This window comes from Lottia gigantea (assembly GCF_000327385.1).
Source record: "Lottia gigantea unplaced genomic scaffold LOTGIsca_94, whole genome shotgun sequence".
Lineage (NCBI taxonomy): Eukaryota > Metazoa > Mollusca > Gastropoda > Lottiidae > Lottia > Lottia gigantea.
Genome location: NW_008711065.1, coordinates 878,739 through 894,957, shown reverse-complemented (window position 1 = coordinate 894,957; position 16,219 = coordinate 878,739). Strand labels below are relative to the sequence as shown.

The following is a 16,219-nucleotide window of genomic DNA, read 5'->3' as shown; positions in this document are numbered from 1 at the left end:
TATTTCTATATTGCTCTACAATTGATGTATTGAGCACTATTTTAACAGTGGTATTTCTATATTGCTCTACAATTCATGTATTGAGCACTATTTTAACAGTGGTATTTCTATATTGCTCTACAATTGATGTATTGAACGCTATTTTAACAGTGGTATTTCTATATTGCTCTATAATTGATGTATTGAGCACTATTTTAACAGTGGTATTTCTATATCGCTCTACAATTAATGTATTGAGCACTATTTTAACAGTGGTATTTCTATATCGCTCTACAATTAATGTATTGAGCACTATTTTAACAGTGGTATTTCTATATTGCTCTACAATTGATGTATTGAGCACTATTTTAACAGTGGTATTTCTATATTGCTCTACAATTGATGTATTGAGTACTATTTTAACAGTGGTATTTCTATATTGCTCTACAATTGATGTATTGAGTACTATTTTAACAGTGGTATTTCTATATTGCTCTATAATTGATGTATTGAGCACTATTTTAACAGTGGTATTTCTATATTGCCCTATAATTGATGTGTTGAGCACTATTTTAACAGTGGTATTTCTATATTGCTCTACAATTGATGTATTGGACACTATTTTAACAGTGATATTTCTATATTGCTCTACAATTGATGTATTGAGCACTATTTTAACAGTGGTATTTCTATATTGCCCTACAATTGATGTATTGAGCACTATTTTAACAGTGGTATTTCTATATCACTCAACAATTGATGTATTGAGAACTTTTTTAACAGTGGTATTTCTATATCACTCTACAATTGATATATTGAACACTATTTTAACAGTGATATTTCTATATTGCTCTACAATTGATGTATTGATCACTATTTTAACAGTGGTATTTCTATATTGCCCTACAATTGATGTATTGAGCACTATTTTAACAGTGGTATTTCTATATCACTCAACAATTGATGTATTGAGAACTTTTTTAACAGTGGTATTTCTATATCACTCTACAATTGATATATTGAACACTATTTTAACAGTTATATTTCTATATTGCTCTACAATTGATGTATTGAGCACTATTTTTTGTTTTTTGCAAAATTGTTCCATATCTCCATCTAAAACTGTAAATTAGCTAGTTATTTAACCGTTGGAATGTTTTTGATATCTCAATTAGAACTCAAACTACAAATGCCGAATACTTAATACAGGAATTGCAATAATTACAATGAAGTTTTTATGAAGGCTTTTCCCACTTTATCATTTTTGAGGATTTTTAAGAAGTGAAATGAATGGAGTTTTACGTCCTACTTTTCTGCACCATGTGGGCTAATGAAGACGGGCAACGCCGTGCAGGGTGCAATGAGAGAAATTTTGTCAGTGGCATTAGCCTGCTCAACTGTCCAACTGTCGAGGGGTCTTTAACGTGCACAGCCTGTAGCACGCGGGGCCTCGGTTTATTGTCCCATCCGAACGACTAGACGCTTTTTCCATGTCAGCCCCTCTTACCTGCATCACTGACAGGGGGGAACCAGGTTGAAAGATCTGAAGGTATTATTTCGACCTATGCCGGAATTGAACCCTGGGCCTTCAGGTTAGCTAGGGGGATTTTTAAGGCCAATACAAATTAATAAGGCCGTTTAAAGTTACCCATAAAATAGGCGACAGGCCAAACCAAGACGATATTAGAGTTTAAAGTCTTGTGAATCAATTGCAGGCTTAAAAGCACCGCGATTGAAAGCTAACAGGCTAGAAGTATCAAGAGGTTTAAAAGACACTGAGTTATGGTCTCGTTGCCACGCTCGGAGCTGTTCGCAGTTCTTGTATCGTTATTTAGTTCTGGAAGTATCTGTGACATAATTTGCAGTAATTTTGTGGATGTAGCCTACTACACTTATTGGGTGTGATCTAAGTCAGTGCTTCTAAAACTCAGTGACATAATTTCTTCCCAGAAGTGTTTTTCATACAAAAAATGTATTCAACGATTAACCATGAATGGATATAAAATCATACTCCATATACAGAGTTAGTGCAATGTGATCCATGGGCCTGATGTTCGTTTATGATTTTCTGTATGCTTGGGGTTTATGACATCAATTTCAGTCGTAGATCAACTTGCCTCCCATTTCTTTCCTGGTCCGACGATTCCTCGCTCCCGGGTATAATTCCTCCCATGGTCTTCTAGTTCCTTCCCTGTTGAAAAGCACTGATATACAGTATGTGTTATGATTTAAGTTGTCTTTAGCTCTACATAGCATTTAGTTCAAAGCCCTCTCACATATCCGTATACTTGTATTCATTTCCATTTTGTCTTTTTCAGTCAATCATCAAGTTCACATCATAAGTTAAACTTTTATTAAAAACATAAAATTAGAGGTATTTATTATAAGTATAACTTCATAAGATTCATAATTAAATTATCTAAAGTAGAATTTTAATAAACAACTTGCAGTTAACTGATATCACAGATAAGGTAAGTTGTTGGTAGATGACAAGTTAACGTCCTGCGATTCACTAAAACTAATTGTTTAATGTTACTACCTACAAATCCTGCTTGTTACATTGGAATGGTGCAAATTGATGCTATCAGTGTCCCTGGTCTACATACAAAATTAGAAAATTGTCTTTCCAGTCATTTAAAATAGAGTACAAGGTTTCTGGATTTAAAATTAAGATTACCTTTCACACAATGTCATTATCTCTTTTACTTCCAGTTTTTATTCTAAGAATAACTAGATAACAAATATATAGAAAATAAATACCACCGAAAGAAAGCATCAAAGTCTGACGTGGTTTAGTAGCAATTTACATAGAAAATATCATATCTATGTATATTGGCTTTCTACATTAATTTAACCTAAACTTCAATTTGTTCAACAAATTTAGAAAAAAACTTTTTCAAATCTTCGCTTCTTTGTTTACCGGTCTGTAAAACTTCCTCATGGTTGGCGAAGGCTGTGGAATCATATTCCATAATACATTCGTTAGTGATCAACGACATCCCGAATATTTTCATTCCACAATGTCTCGCCACTAGCACCTCGGGTACTGTACTCATACCTACAAATATAAATATTATATCAGATGTCAGTCAGGTTAGAGTTAGTAAAACACTAAACTGTCGAGCGTAACATGATGATTCCGCAAACAAACCGTCAGAGTGTTTACGAGCTATTATGGACGAACCGACGGACATGTGTGCCTCCAATGTACGTCCCCGCCCCATGTGGGAATATCAAAAGTAATTTTTCACAAATCTCTTATATAATACATGTTATCAAAGGATATACAGATCATAATACAGCACTAAACATCTGATTGGTTGAAACCTCTTTACTTTCACTTTAAAACATCTCTAAGTTACTTGATAATATTGATTTAATCAATCTGTAATGAGTCTAAGTTATAAAAATTCTCTAATTACCAGTAGCGTCCACTCCTAATATTTCTAATAATCTACATTCTGTTACAGTTTCGAATGCTGGTCCGACCATCATACTGTACACCCCTTCTTGTAGATAACTCTCCATATTCATATTTTTAGCCACACTCCTTGCAAGATCCCGATACTTTTTATCATATGAACCAGACATTGCAGGGAATCTTGGACCAAATCTACATTGATACAAAATAAAGTGGATGTACGGAATGGTGAATGAATGGATGAATGAAGAATGGAATGAATGAATGAATGAAGGAAAACGAATGTGAATGAATGAGTAATTTAAAGAGAATAAATGAATGAATGTAATTTCAGAGGCAAGTCATGAGTAAATGGCAGAATGAATGAATGAAAAACTGTATGGTTGGAAGAATGGGAGAACAAAACAAAACAATATACATAAATGAGCAGATGAGTATTTGGGTTCGTTTCATCAACTTGGAAGGTCATATAACATGAAACATAATAAAAATACAACACCAAATATCAAAAAGATTTCACAAAAAGCTAAAATTACCTTTCATCATTAGGGCCAACAAGGGGATTAACTCCAGCGAACCCAGCTAGATTAATATGATCTTTTATTATCATGACATCACCAACTTTATATTTCCTGTTAATACCACCAGCAGCGTTCGTTACAAGCAGCGTTCTAACACCCAGTAATTTCATACATCGGATAGGCAATGCAATCTGGAAATACAATATCTAAACCTGAACACACGACCCTTGACAATAGTTGAGGATGAAAGTCGACTGTCGTAAGTACTGGCACAGGCATCAGAAATTTTCTTAGGCGGATTCTAGCCCATGGCACCTGACAGTCCCGTCGCCAGGAATGAATTGGTGCTTGGGCTCAGATTTTGTACTCAGGAAATTTAAAGAATTAAAGACCCAGAGAACTTATGTCTGACAATTTTGAGGTGCAAAAAAGGAATCAAAATCTTATGATTATATGATGTTCTAGACTATTTACATATATTCAAATGAACACCCCAAAATTGTGATCCATGACCTTTACAGGGATATATGCATGCGCCATTTTGGGGTGTTGATTTGGGTCTTGAATATATGTAAATAGTCTTCAGAATTGCTAGATTTGTACGAAAACAATTCCTTCAAAATTATCTCAATTTCAAATTTCTTTTCTTATTTCTACAGATGTCTTTTCTATAAACGGCAGTCTCAACGAAAGACGATTCTTCTTTTTAACTTTCAAACTCAGATAATTCTGTACACACATGGATTTGAAGGCTCAAATTTCGAAGGCTTAGCTAAAACATGCCCGTTTTGGAGAATAAGATACGATTGGTAAGAAAAAAGGCGCATCTGTCCCTTTAACAATCTGATGAGAATGCCAGTTTTTATGTTTTTCTGCAGGATACTTTTTTGAACAGAGAATTTGATTGGTTGAATATCATATGACCAAGAACAGAAGATGGAAAAAGGTAACGACTATGGTAAACCACCCTAAATCTTCCCGGCTCCACTATTCATCATTACGTAATATAGTCTATAATATATAGTGTAGTCAACCTACCTTCTGTGGGGGGTACCCTTCATAACAATGTGATCTTCCCTGCATCAAAACAACTTCCTTACCTCCCAATTTACCAAACACTAGTTTACCCTCGTGACCCGGCACTGTAAATAGTAACAAATATATTGATAAACTTGATAATTCACTTTCTCTGAGGACACAAATTGAACTCTGGCTCCCCTTAATCACTACAAATCTCGTGATAAAACTTAACTTAACGCCCAAGACACTATGTTCATTTAATACTGAGATTGATTCAGAATAAATAAAGCAAATACTAACGATTCGAACTGCAAAACGAAACCCGAAATCCAAACAAGATATTGGCGAAACATTGGAAGCAGCTAATAAACCTTTCACATGAGGAAGTATATCAATCATAAGTGAGTAAATATTTCACCATGAAAAGTGGTATCAGGTTTGGAAGCATTTTAATGATGAAAATGGTTCTGTTACTCTTAATGTGAAACTACGTCTTAGAGTGAACATAAACTTTAAGTTCTCAAGAATATTCAATATGAGTATATATTCATCAGTTAACGTACCTGGAGTCATAAAGTTACAACAGAATCCCTGTAAAATCTAGAAAATTGGAAAATTCATAAAACTAAGTAATTATTTAAAAACGCTTAATCTTAATATTAAGCGTTTTTCAATAGTTAATTGTATATTTATGGATAATTACTAAGTTTTTTTGGATTTATCGGATTATATAAGGATCCTGTTATGTTATTTATAACACCAGGTATATCTACTGATGAATATATGCTCTTATTGGCCAAGTTTAAAATTCTTAAATTTTATGTTCATTCTAAGACGTAGTATCACTTTAAATACTCTCACAATTTATCATTAACCTATTGAAAGATTTCTCTCTTGCAAAACATAATGATTATAAGTCATATTGTTTGAGTTTGTTTTATGGATGATTGGAGTGATTTAGATTAATTTTAAAAAGTAAGCTTTGTTTTTATAGAGGTTCCAGCATCTCCATCAAGTTCTGTTGGGGTTGCGTTTCAATGGGTGGCATCGGTGGTGGAGCCAGGTTTACGTTCCAGGAGGTGGCGAAATACCTGAGGTCGCTCTAATTTCTAACCTAGTTATGAGATTTTTGCCCGAAAACATGCCTTTGAAACATGAAATTAAGACCTCTATCTTATCCAGGCTAGCCACCTTTCTCGCAAGGGAGATAACTCTTCATATAGACATAATATTTCAAGACCACAATATAACAATAGACCATGATATTACAATATGACAATAAGAAAGTTTTAATGTAACTACTTATTGTTATTCATGTCCTACTTCCTCACTAATTAATGGCTTAATTAGATATGATTAATTAGAATATTGATATGTTATTACTCATTAGCATAATCATAAACAATTATCAATTTAAAATAATAATTAATGGTAATCTATAACCTCTCATCAACCAAAACTTTTTTGATTTTCAGAAATCTATTAGATTTTACTTCCTCATGTGAAAAGTTCATTAGCTGTTACCAATGTTTCACCAAAATGTTGTTTATTGTTAGTACTTTGTTTATTTATATCAAAGTTTAAAGTGCTCTGTGGGCTCTTTGGGGTGAATTTTTATTATACTCTGGATTTTTTTTGGGGGGCGAGAGCAGATTTCAGGTGTCCTGATAACTTACTGGGGGGAAATATCAAGATTGGCATGGGCTCTTTTTGTAATTTTAAAACTTAGTACTCTGTTATATTTTGTTCTTCTGTGAGCATATGTTGAATTTAAAAAATTGAGAATAAAAGAATTGTAATTACCTGTACTGACGGGGAAGCCAGGAATGTCAGTGTAGGGAATGATGGTTGGATCTTGAACCTCCTCGGCTAATTTCCCTAAACCAGATCCACAAACTATACCAACGATAGGCTGCGTTTTTATTTTAGATTGGAGGAACTTCGTCACTTGTTCAACTTCTTCATAGCTCGCCCTGAAACAAAGGAAAAATTTATCAAAATTTAAAACAATTTTTAGTTGATTTTTTCAAAAAAAAAAAAAAACAGAAATAAAAAAGTTGTAGATCTAATACAGGAAATATCATCAAATATATTGAATATTATTTCTGGGAAAACTTAATCAAGCCATTAGCCCATTACTGTAAGAAATACAATCAGTTTATCATCGTCTTCTCTTAAACACGTACAAAACTATTACATATTTCTACCATGTTTTACTTTAGCAGGTAAACCTTGTATTTAAGACTGAGATAATAAATATTCATGATGTCACATGGTTTTACAATAAACTAGTACGAAGCCACATTCGTTTTGTCAATCAAACACGAATAGAGCAATCCTTCTGTTACAAAAAAAGATTGTTTTTATTGGTTTAAATTTACAGTCTCATAAGAGGGTTTTTGGATAAAGTCAACCACTGTCCAATCTTTTTATAGATGTCTTTCCACTACCCATTTCCCTATAATTCCATTAAAACTCTCACATGATGATTATCCACTGAATCTTTAAATCAACAGAACAGGATCTACAGAATATATAATATTCAAATCAGCAAATGGTGAAAAAATACCGGAGGATAAAAGCAGCCGACCAACCGAACGCTCTAAACCAACTAAACTTTCAACCAGGACGTTAAACACAACAAGATGTAACACGAATATACAACAGGAATTAATACAAAGTTCAAGGTCAATAAAGTCATACGAATGGAAATATATCGAGAAATTTACACAAAATTTCATCTTTAAAACTAGCTGTCCTGATGAAGATTGTGTATCTGAATGACATGTCAGTAAAGTGATATTAATGGAAATATTTCTAGTAATTTTCATACAAAATGTCATTTAGCTGTCCTGGTAAGGATCGTGTATCTGAAATACAGGTCAGTAGAATGATACACGTGAGATTTTTATTACCGTTATCTTCAAAACTAGTTGTCCTGATTAGGACTGTATATCTGAAACACAGGTCAGTAAAGTGATCTTTAATTTACCGTCAAAAAATCATCTTTTAATCAGTTTATTTTAGGGTAGGGTGAGAAATAAAGTTTGTCTGGATAAACAGGAACCAGTCATCAGATGAGAAAGAGACAAGACAAAGACAGTGTATTAATATATTACAACCTCGAAAATTACAAGAAACTTGTCCTTTAAAATATTTTTAATTTGAAAAAAAGTTATGTAAAGATATGCAGTAGATAATAAACAAATTTGAACTAAATAAATATAACACCACAGTTTGTAAGGTCAAGGAAACGTTTTATTAGGGAAATTTACAGTATTGTCAACGACAGACAGCCCAGTGTGATCAGAGTTTCCGTTTAACAAAACCTGTTACCCCGATTTCCTCTTGACAATTCTGTTGCCCTTTTGACAATTTATTCGACCCTTGACAATTCTGTTGCTGATCTTTGACAATTTGTTGCCATTTGACAATTCTGCTGCTCCTTGACAATTCTGCTGCTCCTTGACAATTCTGTTGCATCTTGACAATTCTGTTTCCTCTTGACAATTCTGTTGCCCCTTGACAATTCTGTTGCATCTTGACATTTCTGTTACCTCTTGACAATTCTCTTTCCTCTTGACAATTTAGTAGTCCCTTGAAATTCTGTTGCCCCTTGCCAATTCTCTTATACTTTTGACAATTATGTTGCCTCTTGACAATTTAGTTGCCTCTTGACAACCCTGTTGCTTCTTGACAAGTCTGTTGCCTCTCTGTTGCCTCTTGAAAATTCTTTTGTCCTTTTGACAATTCTGTTGTTGGCTCTTGACAATTCTGTTGTTGCCTTATGACAATTCTGTTGTTGCCTTATGACAATTCTGTTGTTGCCTCTTGACAATTCTGTTGCCCCTTGACAACTCTGTTGGCTCTTGACAATTATTTTGCTGACCCTTGACAATTCTGTTGCCCCTTGACAATTATATTGGCTCTTGACAATTCTGTTGCTTCTTGGCAATTCTGTTGTTGCCCCTTAACATATCTGTTGCATCTTGCCAATTCTGTTGCCTCTTGACATATCTGTTGCCTCTTGACATATCTGTTGCATCTTGACAATTCTGTTGCATCTTGACAATTCTGTTGCATCTTGCCAATTCTGTTACCTCTTGACATATCTGTTGCATCTTGACAATTCTGTTGCATCTTGACAATTCTGTTGCATCTTGACAATTCTGTTGGCCCTTGACAATTCTGTTACCTCTTGACATATCTGTTGCATCTTGACAATTCTGTTGCATCTTGACAATTCTGTTGGCTCTTGACAATTCTGTTGCCTCTTAACATATCTGTTGCATCTTGACAATTCTGTTGCATCTTGCCAATTCTGTTGCCTCTTGACATATCTGTTGCATCTTGACAATTCTCTTGCATCTTGACAATTCTGTTGCATTTTGACAATTATGTTGCATCTTGACAATTCTGTTGCATCTTGACAATTCTGTTGCCCTCTTGACAATTCGGTTGCCTCTAAGGTAATGATTCATAGAAACATCATTGCTTCAGCCCCAGGGGAACTCAAATCACTTTCAACACGGCACCCTGAGCTAGAAGACTAATAATCTTGTAACTCAATAATATTAAGGGGCAGTAGTGGGTATTTTAGGAGGTTAATTATAGGTTGATTATAGGTAAATGTCTAAACACTTCCAGTTCCGAGACCAGATTGATCTAACGGATGGTGAATGTGTCCTTTTCAAAAGCAAGTCTGAAGTTTTATTTCCATGGTGTTTTTATCGGCTTGTGACTTGTCAGTCATAATATATCAACACTGTTAAAGGGACAGATGCGCCATTTTTATCACCAATCATATTTTAGTTTCTGAAACGGGATTTTGTTTTTTAGCTAAACTAATCAGTAATAGTGTTCACATTTCACCGTACAAATTTGAGCCTTCAAATCCATGTACGTCCAGAATTATTCTATTTTGCATGTTAAAATGACGACTCTTCCCTTTCAGCGAAACAAGAAAACGTGACTCGTCTCAATATAATAAGACCGACTCAATTCGGCCCAATATTGACTAACCAATGTTGTATATATCTGTATGTAGTTTGATGTTACAGTGCTGGTAAATAAACGTGACTTTATATCTGGTTGTATGTTTACTTCGTATCTTGGGGATGCTGTTCCCGTATAGCTGTGTGCCAGGTTGGCGTATTTCCGGCGTTGCAGTATTGAGGAATTCTGGTACGATTAAGCCACCCTTTCAGCTGGTAGCGTTCCCACATCAACTCTACCATATTGCTATTACAATTCATGGACTAACGTCTATATTGGATTGGTATAGGCTATAAGAATAGTAGATATATCTTCCTGACGCCCACGTCTTTCCCTTTTTGGTTCGTTACAGATTTTTGGTGTCAGATACTGGTGAGATATTCAAAAGTCAGATAAAATTTGATAGTTAACTCAAAACTGATACTATTGTAAAGCTGTAATTATTTGATACTTTGGAGGCGATGTCCCGAAGGTCAAGGTTAATCCTCAATGAAGGCCACTATAGTCTCAATAATTCTACAGTCAATTGGCAGCATCCAAGTCTTTCTAATCCCACATACATGTATATTTAGAAGGTGCTAATGTAGTTAAATTACTATTTTATTCTATATGTAAATGTATGTTTTGTTATATATTATGTTGACAGTGTTGTTATGTTTTGTTATATATTATGTTGACAGTGTTGTTATGTTTTGTTATATATTATGTTGACAGTGTTGTTATGTTTTGTTATATATTATGTTGACAGTGTTGTTATGTTTTGTTATATATTATGTTGACAGTGTTGTTATGTTTTGTTATATATTATGTTGACAGTGTTGTTATGTTTTGTTATATATTATGTTGACAGTGTTGTTATGTTTTTAAATTATGAGCGCCTGTCACAGTAATCATTATATTGGAAGTATAATTTGCACTGTTGCAATTTTGTGGAGAAGCCTGGTCTGGCGTAGAAAATATCTCAATATCAAGCAGCAACGAGTTTCCATGACCAAAAGAAGAACAATTCTCGAAATCGTCACAATTAGTCGAAATCGTCAGTCGTACTTTATATTTTAGTCGTTGTCGAACTTTTTTTCAAACTAGTTGAAACTCTTATGCAAGAAGTCATCACGATTTTGGAACTCGCCGTGAAAAAATAAATCATTAATTAAGTTATTCACTATAAAATCATAAAAATAACAAAGCAATATGCAGGCAATTTAGAACTATGTTAAAGTGATACTACGTCTTAGAATGAACATAAAAAGTTATTTTTGACACCAAGTATATCTACTGATGAATATATACTCTTATTGACCAAGTCTTAAATTCGTAATTTTTGTGTTCATTATAAGACGTAGTATCACTTTAAATTGAATAGTTGACAACTGTAATATACAGTGGTGTAAACCTATATTCGTGCATATAAAGATTCAACACCGAATTTCGTTAAAATAACAAGAACGGGATTTTTTTTTTTTTCGTATATTTTATAAAATAATCTAAATTGCTTTGTTTCGATTTTCTTTATGAATCCCTCACCTTGACCCATAATTCATGAGCAACCAACTCGACAACGGCTGCTAAAATGGGAATGTGTCACCTATTTTCGTGTACAATGTTTGATCTATAAATAAGTCGAGAAAAACATGTTGTGTAGATACCCAGTGGTATAATTAACTTCTCTTAGTATTTATCTTTAATATCAATTCATTATAACTAGTGACAATTCCTTCAAAGAACCATGATGCTAAAAAAGAATGGTGACTGACAAAATAAAAAAAGTAAAACGTAAGAGTAATTTATTCATTTAATTCATTGGAACAACAGAAGAATGTGGCCTACATTGTGTTCCATAGAATTTTTCTGCTAACATGGAATCCACAGTTTGCCACGTGACTTTGTTCACTGGAATATATTCTAGCAGTCGGCACTTGGAATTCCGATTATACCTTGGGATTAATGGTGACAATTGGTAACAAATGAAATCCGCCATTTTGTATAATTAGAAATAATAAATTTGCCATTGTTTTGAAACGATTGATAAAATTCTGCAGGTTTATCAAAACATGAAAATGCGGAAGACACGCAAGGTCGCACATGTAAATTATTTATCATTTCCGAAATTAGGTTACAAGACTGTATTACTTCTCGCTATTGTGTGAGAGACAATTAACACTGTACGTTTTTTTTTATTACAAAAATTGTGTAACTACTGGTAGATGTTGTAGATAGTGTTCACTATTTAAACCTTATTATTTAAGTCTTTCCCTTTTTGGTGCGTAACATTACTATTTAATTGGTTCTCCAATTTTCAATCGATCTGATAATTCGGTACTGTAAACCTGTTTATATATTAGGTAGTATTTACCATACACCACGTGTTATAAAAAGGAATTGTCATTCACCTAACTGAACTCAGTCGAGTCTTACATCATCATGTTTTGAAAAAAAAAAACAGTCAAGTCGAAACTAGAACTAGAAGTAGTAAAATGAGTATAAATACTGACCCTTGCTGTTTAATTTCTGGATGTTTTAGTCCATCCGTTCCATTCTTAATACCGTTATTACATCGACTTCCATTATTACTGTTATTCCCGTTCATTTTGTTCTTTTTTTTTGGCTTGTTTTGATACGCTATATTCGACTTTCACTACAATAACTAACCGTTAGGTCGTCTATTGAAGCCAGACGGTTTTTAGCATAGTTTTACTATAGACCTACTTCTACACCAATCATATCGCTTTATTCTCAATACGTCATACCAGCGCGCGCGACGTGTAAACAAAAATTATTCATTCATAAAAAAACGTAGGGGAACCTCGTCACTTTTCGTACAATGGGTGATTAACGCTGATCAGCGTTGCTAGAAGTTACCAAGGTTATTATGACACAGGAAAAGATAATGATATGTAATATGATTAGATTGTGGTCACGATTAGATCAATCAGCACTTTTTAAATGAGCTCTTATCTATAAGGGAATGTAATCACCTGCAATTTTTAACGTACATTTGTTGACTAGTTTCTTGTTATAGAGTAGGCACTGGCCGTGGAAACAGAATTCTTACTTTAATGAGGATTCGAACCCGAGAACCTAATCGCTTCTCAGTTTAGCAGACGACAATTATATATAGTATTCGCTATTCTTAGCCTACTCTTTTACAAACACCTGATGGCACTTCTGCTTGGAGGAGTTCACTACTATACAACTTTTACTCTCGATTTCGCCATGCACAGACGTCTGATTGAAAATTAGAATCGTGCATCCTGATGCTATCAGTTTCCCCGATACACATACAAATTTAGAAAACCTCGTGACAATCCCTTAAATGTCCAGTTTTCAACAAAAATCCCTTTAAAATTTGTAGACTGCCAACCTTTAACCTGTCGGCAGGTGCCCGGCTTTAATGTGGACTCACTTCACTAAAACATTTTATGCAAATGATTGTATAGGAATGTAGTCCAGGCTATTTTTAGAAATCTTCTTTCTCTCTCCCTTTTGGGGTTTTTGCCTGCCTATTTTTGGGTAAAATTTGGTCTAGATTTGGAATTTGATGTCTGAAATTGCATTATCTTTCAGATTTGGTGAGATGATGAGAGACTTAAAGGCGGAAGGCTAATTCTAAAAATAGTCGTTTTGTGAAGTGCCAAACTCTAGCGGATGAGTATAACCGGTAGTAGTCTACTTTCAATTTTAGTAGCTCAAAATTTTCATGGTCATCATATAATGAATTTTTTAGGAGACATTGAGAATTGGTCAGGCTTTCATTCGACATATTGGAAAGCTTTCAACGAGATTTCTGGAAAAAGTTATAGAAGGTTGAATTTCGTGTTTTAACATGGGAAGAGATGGCAAATGAATTAGTGGAGTGAGTCCATGTATAACTACAGTGGTTATTTCCCTTGAACTGTAAATCGTTTAGAGGGAGCTTATCATAAAATATGGCTATATGACGCTTTAGCGAGAAAATTCTCTAACATTTAGAGACAATTCCAATCAAATATCGTAAATTTTCGTCTAAAGTATTATTTTCTAACAAAATTTGTAATTGACAAAGCCACGATCAGCCGGCTTACCTCCGCCATTACTGATGACGTTTTTTGTTATTGGGTGTTCCGCCATTTTGGATTTCTTTGTCGAAATTCATAGAATTATTCTCTAAAATCGCGGTAAAACCTTTTGCAAACGTCATGGCACCACAGCAGAAGTAAAGATCTGTGTTTCGAAGACTGCTCAATAGATTGCAATGGAGGAATTTGTTTCATGTAGGTATTTATGATGAATTTTGACATGGCGTTGCTGTCTCCCTTGTGAAGGGTGGAGTAAAATTCATGGAATCGCCCATAACAAAACCATGTGTATAGATGACATTCTGAGCTGTATCTCACCGACCAGGCAATCAGTCATCGCTATTCCGAAATCTTGATGATTCTGTGATTTATTTTCTGTATTAAGTAGGCTACAGGTAGCACCGTAAATTTGTAAACCTGATGGGTTTAGGATGGGAGGCCTGTCTGGGATGGGGATAGGTGATTATTATGATAATAACAGGCATAGACTATGAATGATAGAGATCTGGTAAATAACTTTTCAGTAGTCGTACCACATCAAATCAAGGTAGACTTCACAAGTCTTATATCCCTCAGTAAAACACTGTTACTGTATAGTGTAAGATTACTAATTTATGTCTATTTTGTATCAACAGTCAATGGAGGGGGAGATAACCAAACAGCAGTGGCAGTCCAGTCTCTACTGGATTCTCAGACAATTCCAGAAGTTCAGGGTAAGATTCATCAAATTCCAGAAGTTCAGTGAGTTCTCTTATCAAATAAAAAAATAGAGGAAATGAAAAATATGAACCGGCGGTAAAGGGACCGCAGGCCATTGATTCCTGAAACCGAAGAGAACCTTCCATTTGAAGATATTTTCTGTATAGAAGTCTTCTCACGAGAGGGAGCAAATAGATGAATTAGGTTTTATACAGAAAATATAAAAAAATTACCACTTGCTAGAGGAATTCGACTTAATAGAGGAAAGTCTGAGATCTCTGTCTCATTGTCGACTTCTTGCTCCTGTCAGTTTTCTTTCTTTACTCATAACCTTACCCTCATGTCGATTTCGAAAAATTTATCCTTTTTTCCTAACTGGCTGTCTTGTAAATAAATATCTGAAACAGACGCCAAAAGTAAATAAGCATAAGATGAACTGTTAGTCAAAATGACCTGAGAAGTTGGCTAAAAGTGACCTGGATGGTTGCTTTCTGTAAATATTGAAGTGCTGTTTTCCAAACACGGTATCCTGATGAGGATTTGATATCTGAAACACTATTAATCATACAGGTATCTGATAGAATTTCTATGAACACTTTGATTTTGGTTCGAAAATTTTGATTTTGTTTTTATTTTTGTATCCTAGATGAAGAAGATTTATTTCAATGTGGTAAATGTAAGAAACAGTTTAACTCTCTACCCTCCTTCGTGGGCCACAAACAATCAGAATGTACCGTACCACCCATCATGTCAACTCTACGCCCAGTACAGCCCCTCTCCTCCCCCCAGACATCATACACCACGACTACCTACACCACGGTTCCCCCCAATAGTCAACAACAAGCTCTCAATCAGGTTAGTTTGTTATTTCCACAGTATGCTTACTCTTCTAGACACCTGATACCACTTTTCATTATGAAATACTTACTCACTTGTGATTGATTATAATCATGTGAAAAGTACATTAACTGCTACCAATATTTGGTCAATATGTTGTTCTGGATTTTGGGTTTCGTTTTGCCGTTCGGATCGTCGTTAGTAATTGGATTATTTATTAGTTAGGATATACTGATTCCTTTTACAAAGTAATTTTAGCTGAGTGACTGTTTTTTGCAAATTTTTCCCTTGTCAATCTTCATTATACACATAGGTGCGTGAAAAATCTCCACAGTCTGTAAGGTACCATTAAAGGGACAGGTGTGTCATTTTTGGGGGTTAATTTTAGTCTTGAATATATGTAAATAGCCTTCAGAAGTACTAGAAATGTACAAAAATCATATAATTCCTTCAAAAATATAAATTTTAATCACTATTTCTATTGATCTATTTTCGATTTATCACAGAGTATCTTAAATTGACAAGTCGTCTTTTAAACTTTCAAATGCAGATAATTCTGGACACACATGTTAACGATGACCTGTGAACACTATTACTGATCAGCTCAGCTAGAAAATTCTAGTTTCTGAGACTAAAGTATGATTGGTCAAAACAATGGCGCATCTGTCTCTTTATTATTGATTTGTAATATT

The 16,219-nt window shown here is 34.3% G+C and overlaps 2 protein-coding genes across 2 annotated transcripts; both read right to left on the bottom strand.

Annotated features, from left to right (window-relative positions):
- Positions 1-73: 73 nt before the first annotated feature.
- LOTGIDRAFT_134944 (hypothetical protein) lies at positions 74-712 on the bottom strand (the record flags this gene model as incomplete). Its single annotated transcript, XM_009068819.1, has 1 exon — positions 74-712. A coding segment is annotated over one exon (639 nt), but the record flags the coding sequence as incomplete, so codon positions are not given.
- A 1,603-nt stretch (positions 713-2,315) lies between these two features.
- LOTGIDRAFT_223434 (hypothetical protein) lies at positions 2,316-7,543 on the bottom strand. Its single transcript, XM_009068818.1, has 6 exons — positions 7,424-7,543; positions 6,745-6,914; positions 4,960-5,063; positions 3,937-4,112; positions 3,402-3,592; positions 2,316-3,037 (listed from the first exon to the last, which is right to left on the bottom strand). Coding segments are annotated over exons 1-6 (846 nt in total). The 5' UTR covers positions 7,426-7,543; the 3' UTR covers positions 2,316-2,834.
- Positions 7,544-16,219: the final 8,676 nt, after the last annotated feature.